The sequence below is a fragment of the Myotis daubentonii genome, chromosome 9 (genome assembly GCF_963259705.1).
Source record: "Myotis daubentonii chromosome 9, mMyoDau2.1, whole genome shotgun sequence".
Lineage (NCBI taxonomy): Eukaryota > Metazoa > Chordata > Mammalia > Chiroptera > Vespertilionidae > Myotis > Myotis daubentonii.
Window position 1 is genome coordinate 52,410,268 of NC_081848.1, and position 21,986 is coordinate 52,432,253.

The 21,986-nt window shown below is 40.3% G+C and overlaps 1 protein-coding gene across 3 annotated transcripts in view; it reads left to right on the plus strand.

The window, feature by feature from the left end:
• The window catches only part of SPON1 (spondin 1), a 258,257-nt gene that overhangs the window by 53,597 nt on the left and 182,674 nt on the right, over window positions 1-21,986 (plus strand). For all 3 annotated transcript variants that reach the window (XM_059708972.1, XM_059708971.1, XM_059708973.1), the window contains exon 3: window positions 15,354-15,487. In XM_059708972.1, the coding sequence (XP_059564955.1) occupies window positions 15,354-15,487 (134 nt within the window). The remainder of the gene's footprint in view (window positions 1-15,353; window positions 15,488-21,986) is intronic.

The following is a 21,986-nucleotide window of genomic DNA, read 5'->3' on the forward strand; positions in this document are numbered from 1 at the left end:
ACATCAAAATGTTAATAACTAACTTGGGGGTAGTAGAATTATGAGCAATGTTTGTTTCATAATTTTTGCTTCACTGTTTTCTAATTTTCCTCCAATGAAACAGTATTCCTGCTTCTTCTCTTTAGGGTGTCTTTCTCCTGTGTTAATACAATTAGACTAAGGTGTTGGGGGACCACTTTCCTCTAACTATAATATACTGAGGACCCATTATATGCTTTGTAAATAAATCTCATGTATTTATTTTGTTGACAAAACAATAAGGGTATTATTATCTTCATTTTGCTGATGGGAAACCGAACTCAAACAGGTCAGGTAACTTGGCCAAAGTCATAAAACTGGAAAGTGTCAGCCAAGATTTAATCCAAACCTACCTGACTCAAACATTCATGCACTTTCTACTCTACCACTACTCACAAACCTTAGAGAAGAAATATCCAGTCCCTATCAACGTCCCGTATGCTCTCTGACTCAACAATCTGTATTTAGATGCACTGATGCCCTCTCCTTCAGACTCAGCCCACCTGCTATTGAGATCAATAAGGACTTAAGCGGACACCGTCCCCAGTTGAAAGTTATCACATCACTATTCCTGATAGGTGTGGGGACATGAAAAATAATTTTCTGGGTGGGCTAATAATTAAATTAACATGAGATAGATTAACAGGAGAAAATATCCAAAGTCATTACAGATGTACATTTGGGGGTGCCAAACGAATATGAGACCCAAAGAAGCATTGGGCAGTTGAGGTTTAGATGCCATTCTGGAGCTAAGGAGAAAGGGGGAGGGTAGTTTGGAACTTCAAGAGTCAAGAAGGCAATTCACATGGAGATGGAAAAGCAAATGTTTGGTAAATGAATGTTTGCTGGGCCATCTTTAGCAGTGGGCCACAGAGAGGACTTTGAACAAATGAACCTTGCTAGGTTCCTCTCTGTTATTCACACACTAGTTTAAAATAAACTATAGCTATCTACGGTGATTCCTCCTTTCCTAGAGCAGGTTCTCCATCTAAAGTCCTTTTAGGTAGTCAGGGGGAAGGTCAAAGGTTTTTCCTGATTCTTTTGTTACTTAAAAATAACCATCTTAAGATTAATATCCCATAAGGCATATTTTACATGGCAAAACTTTGGACCCCCTCCTAGGCATCCTTGGTTGTGGTACCCTGCACTGACCCCTGGGCTCCTGAGTTGTTCTCTTACTCACATTGCACATCCCCTTAGCAGACATCCCTTCCTATCCCAAGGCACAAGTTTCCAAACCTACCCTCTCCTGCCAACCCTGCTGCAAGCCCAAGCTCATGGGGCCAGTTTGTTTCTGTGGTGGCTGCTGTTTCAAGTTCCTGTTACAATTATATGACTTATCTTCACTTCTCACGTGGGAACTAGAGCCCTGACCCTGACCACTAGCCCTGATGTCTATGTCAGGCTGTCTTCCCTGAAGACATATGTCCAAGAGGCCACCTACATGGAGTTGTGGATAGTATTCTCTTTGATGTCTGACTCTCACAGTCCACACATCTTTTGGAACGCTTGGAACTTCATCTGGTACTTTAATGCTGTCTAGGATCATCTCCTGAGGCTTATGTCTGTTGGACCAGAAAGGGTGAGACAACTTATCAGGAGAGAGAATCCAGATCAGAGTTGAGAAGGGGAGCCAAGATTAGATTAGGAAAGAAGTATTGTGTATTCAAGTCTCAAGAATGTGAGGCCATAAATAGGATGAGGGAAGAGTAAAATACCAGGGTAAAGGTAGGTCATGATGCAGCTTTCAAATAGGTTTGGTGCTCATGACTAAGATTGTGATCAATGAAAAGTTTTGGAAGTCTTTAAAGTCATACTGATGAGGTAGCTTAGAACATCTCTAATATTTGAAAAGGCTATTCATGACCAGATGCCACACTAGTTGCTTTAACTGTAGGTTGCCAAGAATTCTGGAAATAAAACCTTGTCCACCTGTCTAAACCTGGGTCTTACCTGGCATACCTGGCTATCTCATCTGGTTGGATGGGGACCAGTTAGGAACAGGTTCTTAAACTCTCTTGCTTGCAGGGAGTCAAGCAGCTGGCTTGACCAGCAAATCTCTCCCAAGTGACTTTAAACTTAGACTTATCCTGAGAAGGTCTATTTTAGCCTTCAGTAAAAACATGGAAATGTTACCCATGGACTGCTGTGATGAAGTCCTTTAAAAAAAATTAGAAACATTTCCTTTTAAAGTAATTTATCATTATTGTAAAAAATTTAGAAAAGACAATAAGCATAGAAAAGAAATAAAAATCACCCACAATGCTACTACCAGACACAAACCCCCTATTGTACTATGTTTTAATTTTCTGGTCTCAGGTCCTCAGAAAATAAACCACAGATTGAAATGATTGGTGAAGGGCCCGGCTGGTGTTGCTCGGTGGTTGTGTGTTGACCCATGAACCTGGAGGTCACAGTTCAATTACCCATCAGGGCACATGCCCGGGTTGTGGACTCAATATCAGTAGGGTGTGAGCAGGAGGCAGCCAATGAATGATTCTCATCATTGATGTTTTTATTTCTCTCGCCCTCTCCCTTCCTCTCTCTGAAGTTGATTTTAAAAAATACATAAAATGATTGGTGAAAGCTTTTTAAGGGAACTACATTTAGTTGGTGGCTAACATGTGGAGACGTTTGGGGGTTGGGGAAAGGCACAAGAGCAGGTTCTGATAGAACCAGAGTTTATGGAAAGAAGCTGATATTTTCTGAAAAGCAAACCACTTTGGAAGCATTCTCTGAATTGGAGGAAACAACCCCTTCTGTTCAATACTTAATCACCATCTGGCAACTGAGGTTATGGATAAACAACTGAACCAGTATTTACCTGACTAGGCTTTAATGGTTTGGAAAACATTCTTCTTGGTTTCAGTTCCGGGCCAAGGGCCTTAGTCTTATCGCCCACTGGAATTTTTGCCAGAGGCAGCTGGAAAGAGCACAGCCTTTGGCTTCAGATAGCCTGGGGTCAGAATTCAGGGCAGATCACTTCAGCTTCATTCTCTTACCTGTAAAATGGTAATAATTATTCCCATCAGGAACTCAGTGATGTGACCTTGTTAAGTACCTGGCACATAGTAGGTGTCGATTAAATATTAATTCCCTTTAGTTTTCCCAATGTAGTCACCCAGAACCCTCCCAAAGGTCTTAAAGATTGTGGGCTGGAATAGGTTAATGGGTTGGGGGTGGGGGGAGGAGGACCTATGTAATACTTACAACAATAAAGATAATAATAATAAAAGATTTAGGATTAGTGGTCCCTGAGAGAGTTCTCTATGACAACCTTTACTTAAAGGGAGTCCTCACTGGAAGCCACCGTACAAGTCCAAGAAAATCACACTGTTTGGAAATCCACCCTCACCCCAACAAAGCTGCAGAAGGGAATCTAAGAACTCTTCAAGAAAGTATGAAGCAAAAGTACTACTATTTACATTTACCAACTATCTGAGTGTGTGTTGGAGCGGGTGTTTTGTTGTTGTGGGCTGGACCAGTGTGTGCGGTTCTATGGGACTAAGCCTGGCTAGAGAGAAAATTCTTACCTAACATAAGGGAGATAACACTATTAGGAGGGTCTGTGGTGTAGGGAAAAGAGCACAGGCATTAGAGCCACGTAGGGGCAGCGTTAACTCCTAGCTCTACCACTACGGGACTTGGACAGGTTATTGAACCCATTTGCATCACAGTAGTTTCTTCAAGGATAGACTTAATAAGGTTTGAGGGGAATGAAAATAATATATGTAAAGTCTTTGACTGCTCAAAAATGCTAGCCATTTATTAATAATCATTTAGGAAAACAAAGTCTAAAGTCAGAAGGAAGTCCAGGGAGTTGTCTAATCAAGGGAACTGGGCAGATACTTCAACCAAGGCACAGAGCCAGGAATCTTGCAACCAAAGGGAGGAGGCAGTACACCTATTTATTCAGTGCACACCTATTATGTACCAGCACTGTGTTAGCGCTGAAGATACAATGGGCGGGGGGGGGGGGGGGGGGGACACACCAAGAGACAATACCTATCCTCCTGTACCTTACAGATGTTTAGAGAAGTAGATGTTAATCAAGGAATCAAACAAATACATGTAAAATGAGAAGTGTGATATAAAGTCTAAATGGAGAGGAATGGGTATATGAGAACATATATAAGGAAGGGGAATTGCCACAGTGAAAGGAGACAGGGAAGGCTTTTCAATGAGAAGTGAGGTGGAGGAAAGGAATGAAGGGAACAAGGAAAGGAGGGAGGGAGACAGAAGGGAGGGAGGAAGGAAATGGAACTGACTAAGCTTCAGAAGAAAGCAAGACCAGCGTGGCCAAGAGCAGAAAGCAAGGAGGGAGATGGCACAGCGAGGCTACAGAGGCCGGAAGGCGGGGACTCAGCTCTGGTAAGGATTCGGTCTTGATTCTGGAAACAAGAAAAAGCTGTGGAATAGTTCTAAAAAGGGACATATTCTAGTTATATTTGCGTTTTTAAAAATTGCTCTGGCTTGCAATGTAGAGAACAAACTGAAGAAAGGCAAGAGAGGATGTGCAGAGACTAGTTAGGATAATTTTGTGTTGTTTGAGATTTTAAATGATGTAGCTTCATCAAGGGTTGTAGTAGGGATAGTAATAGAAATTCAAGAGCTATTTGGAAGGTAAAATGGAAGCATTTGGATGTAGAAGGATGAGCCAAGGATGATGTCCAACATTTCTGACTTGTACAATGGGAATAGGACCAGGTTAGAGGGAAGATGGTTAAGTTAGTTGTTGACAAGGTGGATTTGAGGTGTTTTGATCCAAGAGGAAATGCAAGTAGAATATAGAAAGTTGGAGATACATGCCTGGAGCTCAGAGAGGCAGCCAAGACTAGAAATGTAAGTTTGTGAATTATCTACACAGAGGTAGTAATTAAAGCATGAGCTGAATGAGATCACCTACAGAGAAAGAATAAAGTCAGAACAAGAGAGGGTTCAAGGACTGAGACTTGAGAAATTTCCAATTTAAAAGCCAGTAGAGTAGGATGAGCAGCCAAAGAAAGTGGAGAAAGCGTGGACAAGAAAGTTGAAGTGGGGAGAAGAGCAGCAAGGAGCCATGGCACAGAAACCAAGGGAGAAGAATGTTACAAGAACTAGGATTACATAGTACCTATTGGGTTAAGCATTGCAAAAGCCAGGGGTCAGCTCCCGGCCAGTGTGGCTCAGTGGTTGAGTGTCAATCTATGTATGGGCTAGGAGGTCGTGGTTCAATTCCTGGTTGGGGCACTTGCCTGGGCTTGTTCCCCAGTAGGGGGCATGCAGGAGGCGGCCAATCAATGATTATCAATGATTCTCATCATTGATGTTTCTATCTCTCTCTCCCTCTGACTTCCTCTCTCAGAAATAAATAAAAAAATATATATTTTTTAAAAAAGCCAGGGATCACCTTAGGTAGAGCTGTTTGGATAGTGTGATGTATCTGCAAACCTTGGGATTGGATTGAAAATGAGTGGGAGGTGACGTGAAGACAGTAAATATAGCCAACTCTTTCAAGTAATTTCATTATGATGGAGAGAAGAGAGATAACACCATAATCAGAAGGGGATGAGGGTTAACTATAAGTTTTCTCTCTGCCTCAACCATCACTGCTAGAGAGTAGATGAGTCCTGAGTAGGGGCGGCTGGGGATTGAGAAAAGGAAAAAAAGAGACAGACACAGAGACAGTAGGGAAAGCTGGGGCCAGGTGGGGCGCTGCCCTCTGATGGAAAGACAGTGACCCAGAGCTGGTGCAGTGCGTTTATTATATACAGCATGATTCCAGGAAGTTTTACTAGAGTTTAAGACAAAGGAAATTATGTGAAATCATGGTTAAAGATCAAGCTGTAATTCTTCATTCTTGTGGCTTCTTTGTAATTGTCACTCCTGGCTGAGCCCGGATAATTGTGTCTGTTCCTTGCGCCTGGCTGAACTTAGATAATGAAACCCACTCCCTGGCACCTGAGCTAAGGGTCAGGCTGACAACATACTTGCCTCTGTCACAGTATGTTTCCAGGATGTGGCTCTGCTGATGCCACTGGACTCAGCCGACAATCAGCTCATGTGCCTTCCCAGGCGCTGCCTACAGTTAACTGAGTGTCTCTTAATTTTTAAGTGGAGAGGCTCATAGGTGCTTAAAAGACTAATGGGAATGATTTAGTTGGGGCAAAAGTTGAATCTGGAGGGGAGAAAGGGAGTAATTGCTAGAGTCAGGAAGAAGGGATGGGACCAAAGCAGAGATGTAAAGAAAGTATGACTCCTCTGTTATAACAGGAATAAAGAAGGTCATGGTGGATGCAGATGGGAAAATGAGGGACTTTATGTCTGATAACCTTTGGTTTTGTTTGTTTGTTTGTTTCCTGTAAAGTAAGAGGCACAGTAATACAATAAGAGGTTTGGGAAGATTTGAAATCATTGTTGTCAAGAGTGGGAAAGTGACAGGGCAGACTTGAGGCTAGGAGTCAATTAATATAGGAGATAATTGACCTTATCACCAGCTTTGTCCAGCAGCCCTGTGCTGCACAAGTGTGAGAAAGTCATCTAGGATTGGGATTTTGTCACATCAGGAAGATAAAATGACAGAGAGGTAAGGGAGCTTCTACAAATAAAGAGCCACAAACAGATAACACAATGTTGATAAAGAAGAACAAGGAAGAGGGACTTGCCCTTCCAGATACTAAAATATATTACACTGCCAGAAACAACATGAGTGTTTAGGAACCTGGTACACGATTACATTGAACATATGTCCCATTTGCCTGGCAAAGTCTCAGTTTTGCCTATTGTCCCAGAACAATCTACACTAATAAAAGAGAAAAATGGTAATTGGCGTACGACGATACCCTTTTGATTGGCTAATCAGGGCTATATGCAAATTAACTGCCAACTAAGATTGGCAGTTAACTGCCAACTAAGATTGCAGTTAACTGCCAACTAAGATTGGCAGTTAACTGCCAACAAGATGGCGGTTAATTTGCATATGTAGGCACAATGCAGGGAGGCGAAAGGGAAAGCAGGAAGAAGCCCCCTGCCACTGACAGTGATCGGAAACCCAGGGGGGAGCTAAGAGCCTTTGCCCTGCCCCCTAGCCATGATCGGAGAATCAGGTGCCTTTTCCGCCCTGGCCAGTGATAGCAAGAAGTAGGGGTGGAGCCAGCGATGGGAGCTGGGCACGGTCGAAGCTGGCAGTCCCAGGAGCTAGTGGTCCTTTGCCTGGGCCTAAAGCGAAGCCCACGATCGCGGGGCCGCTGCAGCTGTGGGTCCCCGCTGCCCAGGCCGGATGCCTCAGCCAGAGGCGTCCTGCAGGGGCAGGGGCGGAGCCCGCACGATCGCGGCGCCCCCCGCTGCCATTGCAGGTCCCTGCTGCCCGGGCCGGATGCCTAGGCCAGAGGCGTCAGGCCTGGGCAAGGGGCCGATCCTGCGATTAGAGGATGATGGGGGTCAACACCTGAGGGCTCCCAGTATGTGAGAGGGGGCAGGCTGGGCTGAGGGCCACTCCCCCCCACACACACACCCAGTGCACGAATTTCATGCACCGGGCCCCTAGTTATTAATAACAGCCCTTTCCATCCTTGTTTGACAATAAATCGCATGATCAGTCTATATAAGAGAGAGGTGGCATCACAAAAAAGTGGGGGAAAGATGGGTTGAAACTAGTATTAAAAGCAGCTCACAGTTTGGGCTCTTCTGGGGCCCCATCCCAAGTGAAAGGAGCTTGGAACTTGTCCCTCCATCTTAACAAGTATAAAGCCAATCAGAATGGAAAAATCAACTCTTTTAACATCTATCAGAGGGACAGACAGATAGGAAGGTACAGAGAATCACAACTTATCAGACCAGAAACCTCCACAGATCTGGGCAGGAAACCTAAACTGTAATTGGTAGATTGCTAAAGGCTCCTCAGCGTGGACAATTCTGAGAGCTAAAATCTCCAGGGGCACTCAGCTGGTGAATTAGGGGAGGGGAACAAAACTTCTGTGAGTTTTACCTCCAGGAGCTCCATCACATCTGTCCACACGGTGAATATCAGAGAAAAATTCCCTTGCACTTCTGGCAGGGGGAAGAGAAAATGAATAATTTTTAATATGCCAGAGCATTCAGTTCTCAATAAGGCCTGCCCTTAATTGATCGATCAGATAGCAGTTTGTTAAAAACAACAACAATGTATTCAGTTTCATATACTTATAGCTATAAATATGCTTATGCATGCTTATGTATAAGGACTAACTGTTTTATCAGGGCCTAACCTTTGGGAGGGGCGGGGGAGGGAACACACAACCCCAGCCCTCCAGCCACCCTGTCTCATCTAAGGAGTAGGGGGAAACTGAGAAGCACCTGTGACGTTCACAGTGCAGGAGCTCAAGTCACCAAAAGACCGAGACCTAAAAATAGGACCACAGAAGGCTTCCCTCACCCCTCACACACACCTCACCACCACAATACCAAAGGTCTATTTATCTCAGTTCCTTTACCCCGTACATCGTGTCCAGCTTTCAACAAACAACTGAAAGGTCTACCCCAAGGCAAAAAACACAGTTTGAAGAGACAGAGAAAGTATCAGCACCAGACATAGCAGGGGTGTTGGAGTTATCGGACTAGGAATTGAAAACAGCCATGATTCATAGGCCAAGGGCACGGGTGGATTAAGTAGACAGCATGCAAGAACAGATGGGTGATGTAAGCACAGAGATGGAAACCCTAAGGGGGGAAAACAACAACAAAAAGAAATGCTAGAGATAAAAGACCTTGGAACAGAAATGAAGAATGCCTTTGATGGGCTTATTAGCAGACTGGACACAGCTGAGGAATCTCTGGGCTTGAGGATATATCAACAGATACCTTGAAAACTGTAAAGCAAAGAGAACAAAGACTGAAAAACAAACACACAGAACAGAATATCCAAGGATTGTGGGACAGCTACGAAAGGTATAACATACACGTAATATGAATACCAGGAGAAGAAAGAGAGTAGAACGGAAGAAATATTTGAAACAGTAACAACTGAGAATTTCCTCATCTTAATATCAGACAACAAACCACAGATCCAGGAAGCTCAGAGAACATCAAGAAAGAGAAGTGTCACAAACATTACATCTAGGTATATCATTTTTATTCTACAGAAAATGAGAGATAAGAAAAAATCCTAAAAGAAGCCAGAGGGGGAATAAAACACCTTACCTGTAAAGGAACAAAGATAAGAATTATATCAAACTTTTCTTCAGAAACTATGCACCCAAAAAAGAGTTGAGTGGAACATTTAAAGTGTTGAGAAAAAAAGAACCACTAACTTAGAATTCTGGATCCTGCAAAATTATTCTTCAAAAGTGAAGAAGAAATAAAGGCCTTTTCAGCCAAAGAAAAATTGAGGGAATCTGCCACCAGTAGACCTGCCTTGCAAGAACTTTAAAAAGTTCTTTAGTGAGAAGGAAAATTATATAGGTCAGAAACTCGGATCTTCACAAAGAAAGGAAGATGATCAAAGAAGGAATAAGTGAAGGTAAAATGAAGTTTTATTTTTTTCTTATTCTTAATTGATCAAACAGATAACAGTTTTTTTCAAAACAACAACAATGTATTCAGTTTCATATACTTATAGCTATAAATATGCTTATGTATGCTTATTATAAGTGAAATAAATGATAATGCAATGGACATGATAGAGAAATTAAGAATATATTATAAGGGGTTTGCACTATCTGTGAAGCAATATAGTATCATTTGAAAGTAACTTGGGTTGGTTGAAAATTTATGCTATACAGCAAATTCTAGGACAACAACTAAAAAAAGCAAAAGAAAAAGTATGACCGTTATGGTTAGAAAAGAGAGAAAAAGAGTCATATAAAGTGCTCAGTTAAAACCACAGAAGGCTGATAATGTGTGGGAGATAAAAATAGGAACAAAGAACCAGGGCAACAAGTAGAAAATAATAACAAATATGGTGAATATTAATCCAACTATTATCAATAATTACCTCAAATGTCAATGGTCTAAATACACCAATTAAAAGAGATTTTTCCAGAGTGAATAAAAAACAAAACCCAACTGTGTGTTGTTTACAAGAAACTCACTTTAAATATAAAGACATGTGCCCTGGCCATTTTGGATCGGTGATTAGAGTGTCAGTTTGAGGACTGAAAGGTCACGGGTTTGATTCCCAGTCAAAGACATGTACCTCAGTTGCAGGTTCCCCAGCCACGGCAGGGGCTCATGTGGGAGGCAACCAATCTGTATGTCTCGTTCACATCGATGTGTCTCTCTTTCTCTCCCTCCTCCCTCCCACTCTCTCTAGAAATCAATGGGAAAAATATCCTTGGATGAGGAATAAATAAATAAAAAGACATATAGTTTAAAAGTAGAATGATGAAGAAAGATATACTATGCTAACACTAATCAAAAGAAAACAGGAATAGCTATATTAATTTCAGACAGCACACTTCAGAGCAAGGACATTTACTAGGGATAAAAAGAGAATTACAGAATGATAAGGGGGGTCAATACTTGAAGAAGACATAACAATCCTTAATATGTATGTGCCTAACAACCAGTATCAAAAAACGTGAAGTGCAAACTGGTAGAAATGCAAGGAGAAATAAATGAATCCACTATTATAGTTGGAGACTTCAACACCCCTATCAAAAATGGACAGATCCAGCTGGCAGACTATCCATAAGGATATACTTGAACTCAACCATACCATCAATCAACTGGATATGATTGACATATATAGACTACTTCATCCAACAATAGTAGATTACACATTCTTCTAAAGCAGTGGTTCTCAACCTTCCTAATGCCTCGACCCTTTAATACAGTTCCTCATGTTGTGGTGACCCCCAAACATAAAATTATTTTCGTTGCTACTTCATAACTGTAATTTTGCTACTGCTATGAATCATAATGTAAATATCTGATACGCTATATGTGTTTTCTGATGGTTGTGACCCACAGGTTGAGAACCGCTGCTTATATGGAACATTCACCAACATAGACCACATTCTGGTCCATAAAACACACCTTAAGTTTAAAATAATGGGAATCATACAATGACTGCTCTCAGACCACCATGATATTAAACTAGAAATCAATAACAGAAATCTTCAAATACTTGGAAATTAAGCAACATGCTTCTAACTAACACACAGGTGAATGAAGAAACTTCAAGCTAAAGTTTAAAATCTATTGAACTAAATGAAAATACAGCTTATCAAAATTTATGGGATGCAGCAAAAGCAATTCTTAGAGGAAAATTTATATCATTGAATGTACATATCAGGATAGAATAAAGATCTAACGTTTATAAGTTAAGGTTCCACCTTAGGAAATAAGAAAAAGAAAATCAAATTACATTCATTGTAAGCAGAAGAAAATAAATAATAAAAATTAGAGTGGAAGTCAATGAAATTAAAACTAGGATATTAATAGAGAAAATCAACAAGACCAAAAGCTGACTCTTTGAAAAGATAAATAAAACCCATAAGCCTCTTGTCAGGCTAACTAAGAAAAAAAGAGAGAGAACACATATTACTAATATCAAAAATGAAAGAAAGGACATTACTACAAATTTTATGTCCATTGAAAAAATAACAAAAGAATATTCGGAATAACTCTATGCCCACACATTTGATAACCTAGATGAAATTGTCTAATTCCTTGAAAGACACAATCTGCCAAAACTCACACAAGAAGAAATAAACAATCTGAATAGGTCTATTTATAATAAAGAAATTAAATCAATAATTAATAACCTTACAATACAGCACCAGGCCCAGATGGGTTCACTAGTGAATTCCATCAAACATTTAAGGAAGAAATTATACCTATTCTCTACTTCCCGACTCATTTTATGAAGCCAGCATCACACTAGTACTAAAACTAAAAGACACTGCAATAAAGACTAAGATCCGTATCTCTCATGAACGTAGATGCAAAAATTCTCGAGAAAATATTAGCTAATTGAATCCAACAGTATATAAGAAGAATTGTACACCCAACCAAGTGGGGTTTATCCCAGTATGCAGAGTTGTTTCAACTTCTAAAAACAATAAATGTGATCTATCACATGATCAGGATAAAGAGGAAAAATCACATGATCATATTAATAGATAAAGAAAAAGCATTTGACAAAACCCAATATACATTCATATTAAAAACTCAGCAAACTAGGAATAGAGAGGGATGTCCTCAATAAAGATGTTGATAAAGAGCATCTACAAAAAATAACCTATAGCTAATCTCATATTTACTGGTAAGAAACTTGAACCTTTCCTGTTAAGATCCCCTCTCACCACTACTTTTCAACATGTTACTGGAAGTTCTAGATAATCCACTAAAACAAGAGAAGGAAATAAAAGGTATCTAGATTGAGAAGGAAGAAATAAAAGTCTTTGTTCATAAGTGACATGATAATATGTAGAGAAATCTGAAAAAAAAAAAAAGACAAAAACTCCTGGAATTAATAAGTGATTATATTAAAAGATTGATGGTTGCCAAGTTTTTTTGAAGGGTTGGGGGATGAATAGGTAGAACACAGAAGAAATGAAGCTATTCAGTACAGTACTACAGTGTACAATGCCTTTAGTAGATACATGTCATTATACATTTCTCAAAACCATTAGAATGTACAACACCAAGAGTGAATCCTAATATAAGCTATGGACTTTGAATGGTAATGATGTGTCAATGTAGGTTCATCTAATGTAACAAATGTACCGCTCTGCTGCTACATGTTGAAAATGGAGGAAGTTGTGTGTGTGTGTGTGGCGGGGGGGGGGGGGGGGGGGCACAGGACACAGGAAGTATCCAGAAATTCTTGTAATTTCTGCTCAAATTTGCAGTAAATTTAAAACTGCTCTTCAGCCCTAACTGGTTTGGCTCAGTGGATAGAGCATTGGCCTGCGGACTCAAGGGTCCCAGGTTGGATTCCGGTCAGGGGCATGTACCTTGGTTGCGGGCGCATACCCAGTGGGGAGTGTGCAAGAGGCAGCTGATCGATGTTTCTCTCTCACTGATGTTTCTAACTCTCTATCCCTCTCCATTGCTCTCTGTAAAAAATCAGTAAAATATATTTTTAAAAAAACTGCCCTTCAAAAAGTTTATTAAATTTTTTAAAGTAGCTCACAGTATGGAGAAATGGAGTTGGATCCCTACTCCATCATATTAAAAATATAAATTCCAAATAGATTGAAGACTTAAATGTGAAAGGTAAAATTATAAACTTAATGTAAGAAAATATTGGACAATATCTTTGTGATCTCAATTTTTAGACAAAAACAAAAAGGTACAAGCCCTGGGAGAGAAATTGATGAATTTGGCTAGATTAAAATTAATTGAGTTCTGTTAAATGAAGAATTTAAAGATAAGATGAACCTCTGAGTGACAGAAAGATATTTGTAAATGATGAAGGATTCGTATCTAGAAAGTCCTACAAATCAGCAAAAAAAAAAAAAAAAAAAAATTAGGAAAATCTACTGACAGCGATTTTAAGTAGACACTTCACAGAACCCCGATAAATTTGTGAAGAGATGCTCAAATGTGCTAGTCTTAAATCAAGATACTAATTTACATCTATTAAATTGGAAATTATTAGAAAGTCCAACAATCACAATACTGATAAGGATGTGGGGAAATGGGAACACTAATGCATAGCTAATAGAAGAAAAGTAGGCATAGTCATTCTGCAGAACAATCTGACAGTACATAGTGAAATTAATATTATACCCACCACCCAACAGCCCAGCAATCCCACTACATGGTTTATATTGCTGAGACACTCCCTCGTGTGCCCACAAGTAGAGCAGCATGAGGACCCACTGCAGCGATGTTTCTGGAGGCAAAGAGCTGGAAGTCAGCTGAGTGCTCCTCCCTGGGAGAGTGGATAGATAAAATGTGGTCTATGCATGTAACGGCATACTAGGCAACAGAATCAATGAATTACATTCAAATATAGTAACACAGACATATCCCAAAAGCATAAGGTTAAGTGAAAAAAAAAACCACCCTTGAAATACAAAACAATTCTATGTAACTTCAAGTAAGTAACACACACACACAGAGAGAGAGAAGGACATATATTAAATATTTAGGAGTAAGTGTTAAATAGAGGAGGGAAATGGAAACAGGGTAAAGAATACAGAGATAAACAAATGTAATAGACAACTGCCTTGGCTTTGTCCAGTGAAGAAAATAGATGATGAATTAAGGGGTTTGAGTGCCTTTTTTTTTTTTTTTTTTTACCTGTTGTGCTAAAAGGAAAAGGATTTTTTTTTAAAAAAAATGTGAAACAAGTACAATATGGGTTTAATAGTTTTATTAGATTATATTTAAAGATTAAATGAGTAATTCAGATAAGCACTTAGTTTAGTGCCTGGCGCGTACTCAACACTCAATAAATGTCATCCATTAATGTTATTAACACTCCTCAGGACATACCAGTCAACTGGAGTTGGCACTTAAGACCAATTGGATTTAGATGATTCCCCAAAAGATCCAAAGTCTATGGCTCTACTAAAATGAATAGGCAAGTACTGGCAGCAGACCCAGAAGCAAGCAGGAGAAATGCTGAAAGCAGCCTTGGGGAATGGGAATGGCTACCAGCTTTTTTGCAGTGCCATTGGAAACCTTGATGGTTAACTTGGGACAATACTAATCTCATGTACAAGTTAAGAAAGTAGAGAGCCCTGGCTTGGTGGCTCAGTCGGTTGGCGTGTCCTCCCGTACACCAAAAATTGGCAGGTTTGATCCTTGGTCAGGGCTCTTACAGGAGGCAGCTGATTGATGTTTCTCTCTCACACCAGTTTCTCTTTCTCTCCCTTCCCCACCCCCCCACCTTTCTCTCTAAAATCATTGTTTTAAAAGAAACAAAGTAGAGACCACAGGAAAACAGTGCTGTGAAGCTGGGGAACTTCATGTAATTTGTGATACTTCTCCAAAGGGGTGTTTTCTTATAACACTTTAATTTCAAGTTATAAAATCATTGCTGCATTACAACTAGCCCTATAGAGTGTTTGCTTTGAATTTTCTCTTTCCCATCCTCCTCTCCCTTCCCTGAAGTGGGACATGGCTTATCTTGGTGAAATGAGCAAGATCATCCCCTAGTTTCCTGATGCTCAAAGTGCTGACCCAAGATCCCAGTCCTGGAGAGCATAGGACATACGCCCAATCCTTGCCCTCTTGTTAAGTCAACAAGCAGTGACTGGGACTCTACGCCAGGCACTACTCTGGTGTCTGGGGATCGAGAGCTGCTAACACAAAATGACAGCTTTAAAAATAAAATGAAGGAAGTGTCAACTCGGAGACATAAGAGCCTTCCCGAAACGAAGCACATTTTAAAGTGTTTATTTTCCGCTGGTTTTCCATAGATCATAGATGAAGAAGAAACACAGTTTATGAGTAACTGCCCTGTCGCGGTCACGGAAAGCACCCCACGGAGGAGGACACGGATCCAGGTGTTCTGGGTAGCTCCGCCGGCAGGAACGGGCTGTGTCATTCTAAAGTAAGTGAGCGTGGGATTCTCATCACACTTCACTCCCCTCCCCTGCGGTCCACCAAAGGCTTCATGGTGTGGTTGCAGAAAGAAAAGTGGCTTTGCTGGGCCATCGGGCAGGTTGCATTATTTCTCTGCCCTCAGTTATCTCCACTCAAAAATGGGACTGGAGGCCATCATTGGTAAAGTGCTATAAAAGAATCATTTGCCGAAATCTTGATTTTCACCTAATACAGTGATTCTCCTGGCCACTCTCTAGCTTCCTAGAGATAATGCTACTATGGCTGGTCAAGAAAAATTACGAACCAGGTGAGGATAATCTTTGACTTTCTCCATCTGGAATCTAATACCTAGTAACCTTAATCTGTGCCAGGCTGACCTGAGACACAGCTGTAACCTCCATTAGCCTCCAGCTCTGCTTTATGATCCTATGTTTTACCTTCTCCCATCAAAATTGCCCTCTTGTGCCACTTCCTAGGGGACCTCCTGGTTTTCCTTTTGGTAAGTTACAACAAATGATCAGAAGTGTTAACCAGCCAATAGTTTTCCTCTGAGAGGTAGCATTATCTCAAAAAGGTGTCTCCAAAACTGTATGCCATCGAATGGTGTTCAGGGAGATGTAAATAGGCGGGCAAGAAATCAACTTCTGTGGTTAAACAAGTTTGAAAAATGCTGTATATTGTATCTTCTTCTTGCACATTCACAGCATATGTTATCATATTGAAGGTATTACAAAATCCTGCTACAAGGAAATCTGTTTAACTTGGTTTCATCCAGCATTCCCCAGACTTACTTGATGCAAAGCTCCTTTTCTACTGAGACATCCACTGATATTCACCAGCTTTGGAAACCAGGAATGACTTATTGTAAATAGATTTACAGAATGTATAGAGTGACGGTGAGAATCTTAGGAATTCAGGTATACAATAGTCATGGTTAGATGACCAAGGCTCCAATTCCAATATCTGAGAAGTCTTTCCCATGGAGGTAGGGGCTGGGACCTTCCCAACCATCTTCCTCTTCTTTAAACCACCCAAGGCCTTATTCATGTATTTGGTTCATTTGTCTGCACCTCTGGCATGTGGACATTTCAACAGAATTACAATTGTGGTTAACTCCAGGCCAGCCCCCAGGAGAGGCTGCTAAGGAAGCCTTTCACCTCCCCAGTCCAGTCCCTGTAGTTTCCGGACTCAGCTGGGCCTGACTTATGGGAAAAACCCTGCAGAGATCTTAGGAATCTCTGTCCCCTGCCCAGACTCAGCCCTCTCTTTTGCTGCTCTTTCTGGGCAGCATCTGTTTCTTTTTTTTGGTTTAATGCAAGCTGAGCATCCTTCCTCAGATTCCTTGAGAAGTTGGGCTCTTGGCATTAATTACACTGGTGATTTGAAAAAAAAAATTAGCAGTAGAACTTTAGCTCTTGGTGTTAATTTACATTGGAGATTTGTTTTAAAAATAGCAACTAGAAGTTTTAAAATGAAATTTTACATATAAACTTAATATATAACATATATCTAGTATCTAGTAGAAATGTGGGAGAAGACCTTGTGGAAATCAAGAGACCACTGAAACGAAAACACGCAGAATCTGTTTATTCAGAGCTTGCTGTATATCAAGGGAGTCAGCGACCATCATCACTAGCATTTGGCAGAGACTCAAAGGCAGCAGAGGAGTGGAAAAGCTTTAGAGTAAAAAGAGGGAAGACTGCAGGTATGTTCTGGTCGGAGGTTGTTGGCATGGGGGACCAGGAAGGGGGATAGCTAGAAGTGCGGCCTCTTATGCAATTGGTTTGGAGAGTGCATTTGGCTTTCTTTGGTTGGTCATGACTTAAAAATAGAGGAGGCGGGGGGCGGGGGGGTGGTTAGAGAAGTCGGCAGTCATTGACCAAGTCCTAAACGTTCTGGGCTGATAGCTTCAGAGGTTGTGGTCTGGCTTCCCAGGCCAGTTGCTGCAAAGGTTGGGGTCAGATTTCTATTGTCATTGTCATACATGGTCTGCCCATTGTCCATTAGTATGTCCAATCTCTCAGTCTGAACACGGGTCTCAGTTTGGCTTTCTAGCACCCACACCCCTGCCCATGGTGGCCCTATCCCTCTGCAGGGCCTGGGGCTCTGGAGAAGAAAGTTGGAAAACATCAGATTGTCCCACTCTAAAAACCTTACTCTCACCTAGATCTCTGTTTTTCTATGATTTCTTGTTCTCACGAACCAGAGCATTTGATCTCCCTGGTGGAAGCCAGAAAGGCATCTCTCGTTTACCCATTAACAATGAACATATGTGGACATACATTTATTTATAACCAGTTAAGCAATGTGGCTTGTGCATTCACTCATTCTTTCAGCAAATGTAACCGAGCTTCTATCTGCATACGCATGGTATTTATAGGCAACTGATGTATGTTTTTGGCCCCTGAGGTTCTCATGGGCCAAATGCAGGAGAGAGCAAAAGTCAACCAATACTTTCTCTGTACCAGGAACACAGCGGCACAGCTCACAGGTTTTATCTAAGTTAATCTTCACAACAACTCCCCCATTTTACAAATGAGGAGTCAAGTTTCAGGGAATTAGACAAGTTTCTTTTTTTAATTTTTATTTATTGATTTTAGAGAGATGAAGGGAGGGAGGGAGGGAGGGAGGGAGGAAGGGAGGGAGGGAGGGAGAGAGAAAGAGAGAGAGGAAACATTGATTCGTTGTTCCACTTCTTTACGCACTCACTGGTTGATTCTTGTTATGTGCCCTGACCAGGGATCAAACCCACAATCTTGGCTTATCAGGCCGACACTCTAACCAACTGAGCTACCTGGCCAGGGCTAGACAAGTTTCTTGAAGTCACACATCCATATAACTCTAAAACCCCATGTTCTTCCTTTTCTTTGTTTCTTCTAAAGGAACTAATACAAGCTAAAACTATTCACTGAAGAATTAATAGTTTTTAAGATAAGATGTACGTACATTTACATTGTAACATTTCAAATAATACAGAAAATAGTGAAATACAGAATACAGAAGTGAAAAGAACAACAACCCTGACATTGCCCCTAATGAATCTCAGCGTTTCCTACCCAAATGGTAGCAAATATATCAATTTGGTATTTATTGTTTAGATTTATCTTATGCTTATATGCAGATAAGTAAGGATAAAAGAATATAGTTTCATTTTTGTGGAAATTTAAATTTACACAAATGGTTTCATGGTCTCCGTGATATACTGAATTTGGATGGCTTTTCCCTAAATAAGATGTGTTGGAGAGATATCCAGGTCAGAAAATATAGCTCTACCTCTTTTTAAAAACTGTTGCAAACCATCTATAGTGGGAATGTGTTAGTTATTCCATAGTTGATGGACATTTAGATTGTTTCCAGTTTTTTTGTTATTGCAAATAATATTATGATGAGCATCCTTTGTACATGCGCCTTTGAGCAAATATGCACGTTTTTATCCCTGGTAGATGCCAAGATATGGGATCATAAGGGATACACATTTATAATTTTAATAGACATTGCCAGATTTTCCTCTATAAAGTTTGACAACTTAAACATCTTCTCTGACTATGAACAAGAGAGCCTGCTTCCATATTGACTCAATAACTCTTGGTATTATCAATCTTTAAAGATCTACCCATCTGATAGTTTTAAAAAATGGTATATTATATTAATTTGCATTTTCCTGCTTACTAGTAATATTAAGAATCTTTTCATATATATTCCATTTCTGTTTCCTCTTCTGTGAAGGGCCTGTTCATATTCTTGCCTATTTTTCTAATGATGTAGCTTTTAAAAATTGATTTTAAAGGATTTTTTATATAATTATATAAAACTATTTTATGTAAAAATATTTACATATATAATTTTATATACTTAAATGTACTTATATGTAAAATTGATCTTTATATATTCCAGATAATAATGCTTTGTTATAAATTTCAAATATTTTTTCTACCTTTTTAAAAAACATTGCTTATGGGTATCTAGTCATCCAGAAAATTAAAATCTTGATTTTAATCTCATGTAGCCATCCTTTCCCTTATGAATTTTGATTTGTGTCAATTTTAAAAAGAACCTTCCTACATCCAAGATTATACATATATTCCCATCATTTTAATATTTTTATAAATTTTATAATAAATGTAGGTCTTTAATCTTCCTGAAATTTAATTTTGTGAATGATATGCTACAAATAAGTCTCAATAGAAAACACAGGGCAAGCTCAAATTGAGGCGCCATAGGGTCAGTTTAATAAAGGGTCTATTTACCATGGTGTGACCACAAAAACAGTGGGAGGAGCTCTCATGGCCCAGAACAGGAGAAGCGCAAGGCGGGGAAAGAGAGGACAGAGCCCAGAGCCAAGGAGACCATTACCTCTCAGGAGCTGAGACTTCTGGTGAAGGGAGGCACCTGGCCTGAGGTTATGGGATCCCAACTTCCTTCCTCTGATTTCCTGCCAGTCCTCCCCTTTGGCCTGGCTCCTATCCTCAGGACGATGGAGCCCACTGATATTAATATAGTTTATATTGATTTCCCTCTCAGGCAGAGACCAGGGTGCCAAAGGATGGGGGATGGCATCGGAGAAGCAAGCCCAAGACATCAGCACAGATGGGAAATCAAAACCTACCTGTTTTTCTCAAAGTGGCTAGTTAGTTGTCCCGCATCCATTTATCAAAAAGTTTGTTCTTTCCCTGATTATTTGACATGCTACTTTATCTAATATAAATTTTTATACAAGTCTGTTCTGTTCTGCTGATCTTTGTATCCCTGCATGAAACCCACACCATTTAGTATCATAATTTTATTTTATGTTTTGATAGCAAGTTATCGCTCATTAATCTTATGGTTCAAAATGTTCGTGGCCATTCAAGCAGATTCATAATTGCAGGTAAATCATAGAATAAGCTTGTTGTGTTCAACAAAACTTACAGTATGATTTTTCAATGGTGTTTCACTGAATTAATAGTCGAATGTGAGAAAAGTCAGCATCCCTACAATATGTTTTCCAAGTCAGAAACATGACTATCCCCTATTTATTCAGGTGTTTTATGTCCTTTGGCAAAGTAATGTAATTTTTCTTCATTTAGATTGTGCATTTTTATGAGGCTTTTCCCCTCATAGGTGTTTTATGGTTTTATTGCTTTTTAGAATGGGCTTTTTTTTCTGTTATACTTTCTAATCTATGATTGCTTGTGTTCAGGAAACCTATTGATTCTTGTACCTTGACTTTGAATCTGCACATTGCCAAACTCTCTTGATAGTTCTGGTGACTTGTTCTTTCATTCTTTGGGGGAGATAATGAATAAGTATACCTTTTATTTCCTTTTCATGCATTAGTTTCTTACCTATCACCTCTACTAGAATATTAAATAGTGGTAGTCATGCTTATTCCTGATTTTAACAGGAATGCCATTATATTTCACTTTTAACTATAACATGGAGTACACGTTTCAAATTGTGTCTGCAATCAAGATGAGAAAGACCCTTTATCTAGTTGAGAAAGTCTCTATATTTTTCATGTGGAAGGTGGTTGGGAAACCAACCAAGCAATCGGTATTCCAGCTGCACCTACCATGTGCCCAGGGCACTGATCCTGACTTCCAAGGTACTTTTAGTCTAGCTGTGATAAATAAAAATGTGTATGCAAAAGTCAGCAAGCCCAAGACGGAACAGGGGAGAAATTAAGCATGGTTAGTCAGAAAGGAGATGAGTGGGGGTTGGACTCATGGGAGCACCAGAGCATCTTGGAAAGGTTATTTTATATCTTAAAGGCTGAAGTAGAATTTGGATGAATGGATAGAAGGGAGGAGGTTATTCCAGGTGAAGGGGGTGGACAGAGTGAAAATTGAAGTCAGAGCTTAGATGTGAGAGGAAAAATGGCAGCCTTGGGAGACACGAGGCAGAGTTAGCAAGATTAGAAGGTCTTTGGGGGCCAAAATCCATTGCTCAATCATGGAGGTCCTCCAATGTCAAGATAAAGGGATGGAACTGGACTCAAGAGGACCAACGGAGCCATCAGTGGTTATTAAACAGTGACCTGACATGCTGGAAGGAAGGCTCATTAAAAAGTTAGTAAGGACACTGAAATCTGGCAGCAAGGTTCGGGACAGATGAAAAGGGAGATGCCAGGTTTGCTGCAGAGCCCTCACTTGCAAAAAAGGGAGCATTTGTGTTGCAGTGTTTGGGTAATGTTCCTGGGAGATGACAGCCTGGTAGAATGAGCGGCAGAGTCTGCTCGATGTCTGCAGACGACAGCTCTGAAGCCTGCTTGGTTGTGTTGCTTTGCCCAGGAGGGCTGCGAAGGGAAGCACAGAGCAATTACGACTTTCCTTTTGGCACAAACCTGACACCATTTCCATTTGGATGCATAGATTTGAACATTTCTAAATTACAAGCTTTCCAGGCAGCCCTCCTTATAGCCTTCTCCCTCCAAATGAATGATCCAGCACTTCAAGGTTTCCTGGCGCGCTGCAATGCTGATGCTGAGAAGCACTGCAGCGAAGGCGCAACTCATTGAAAGAAAAAGC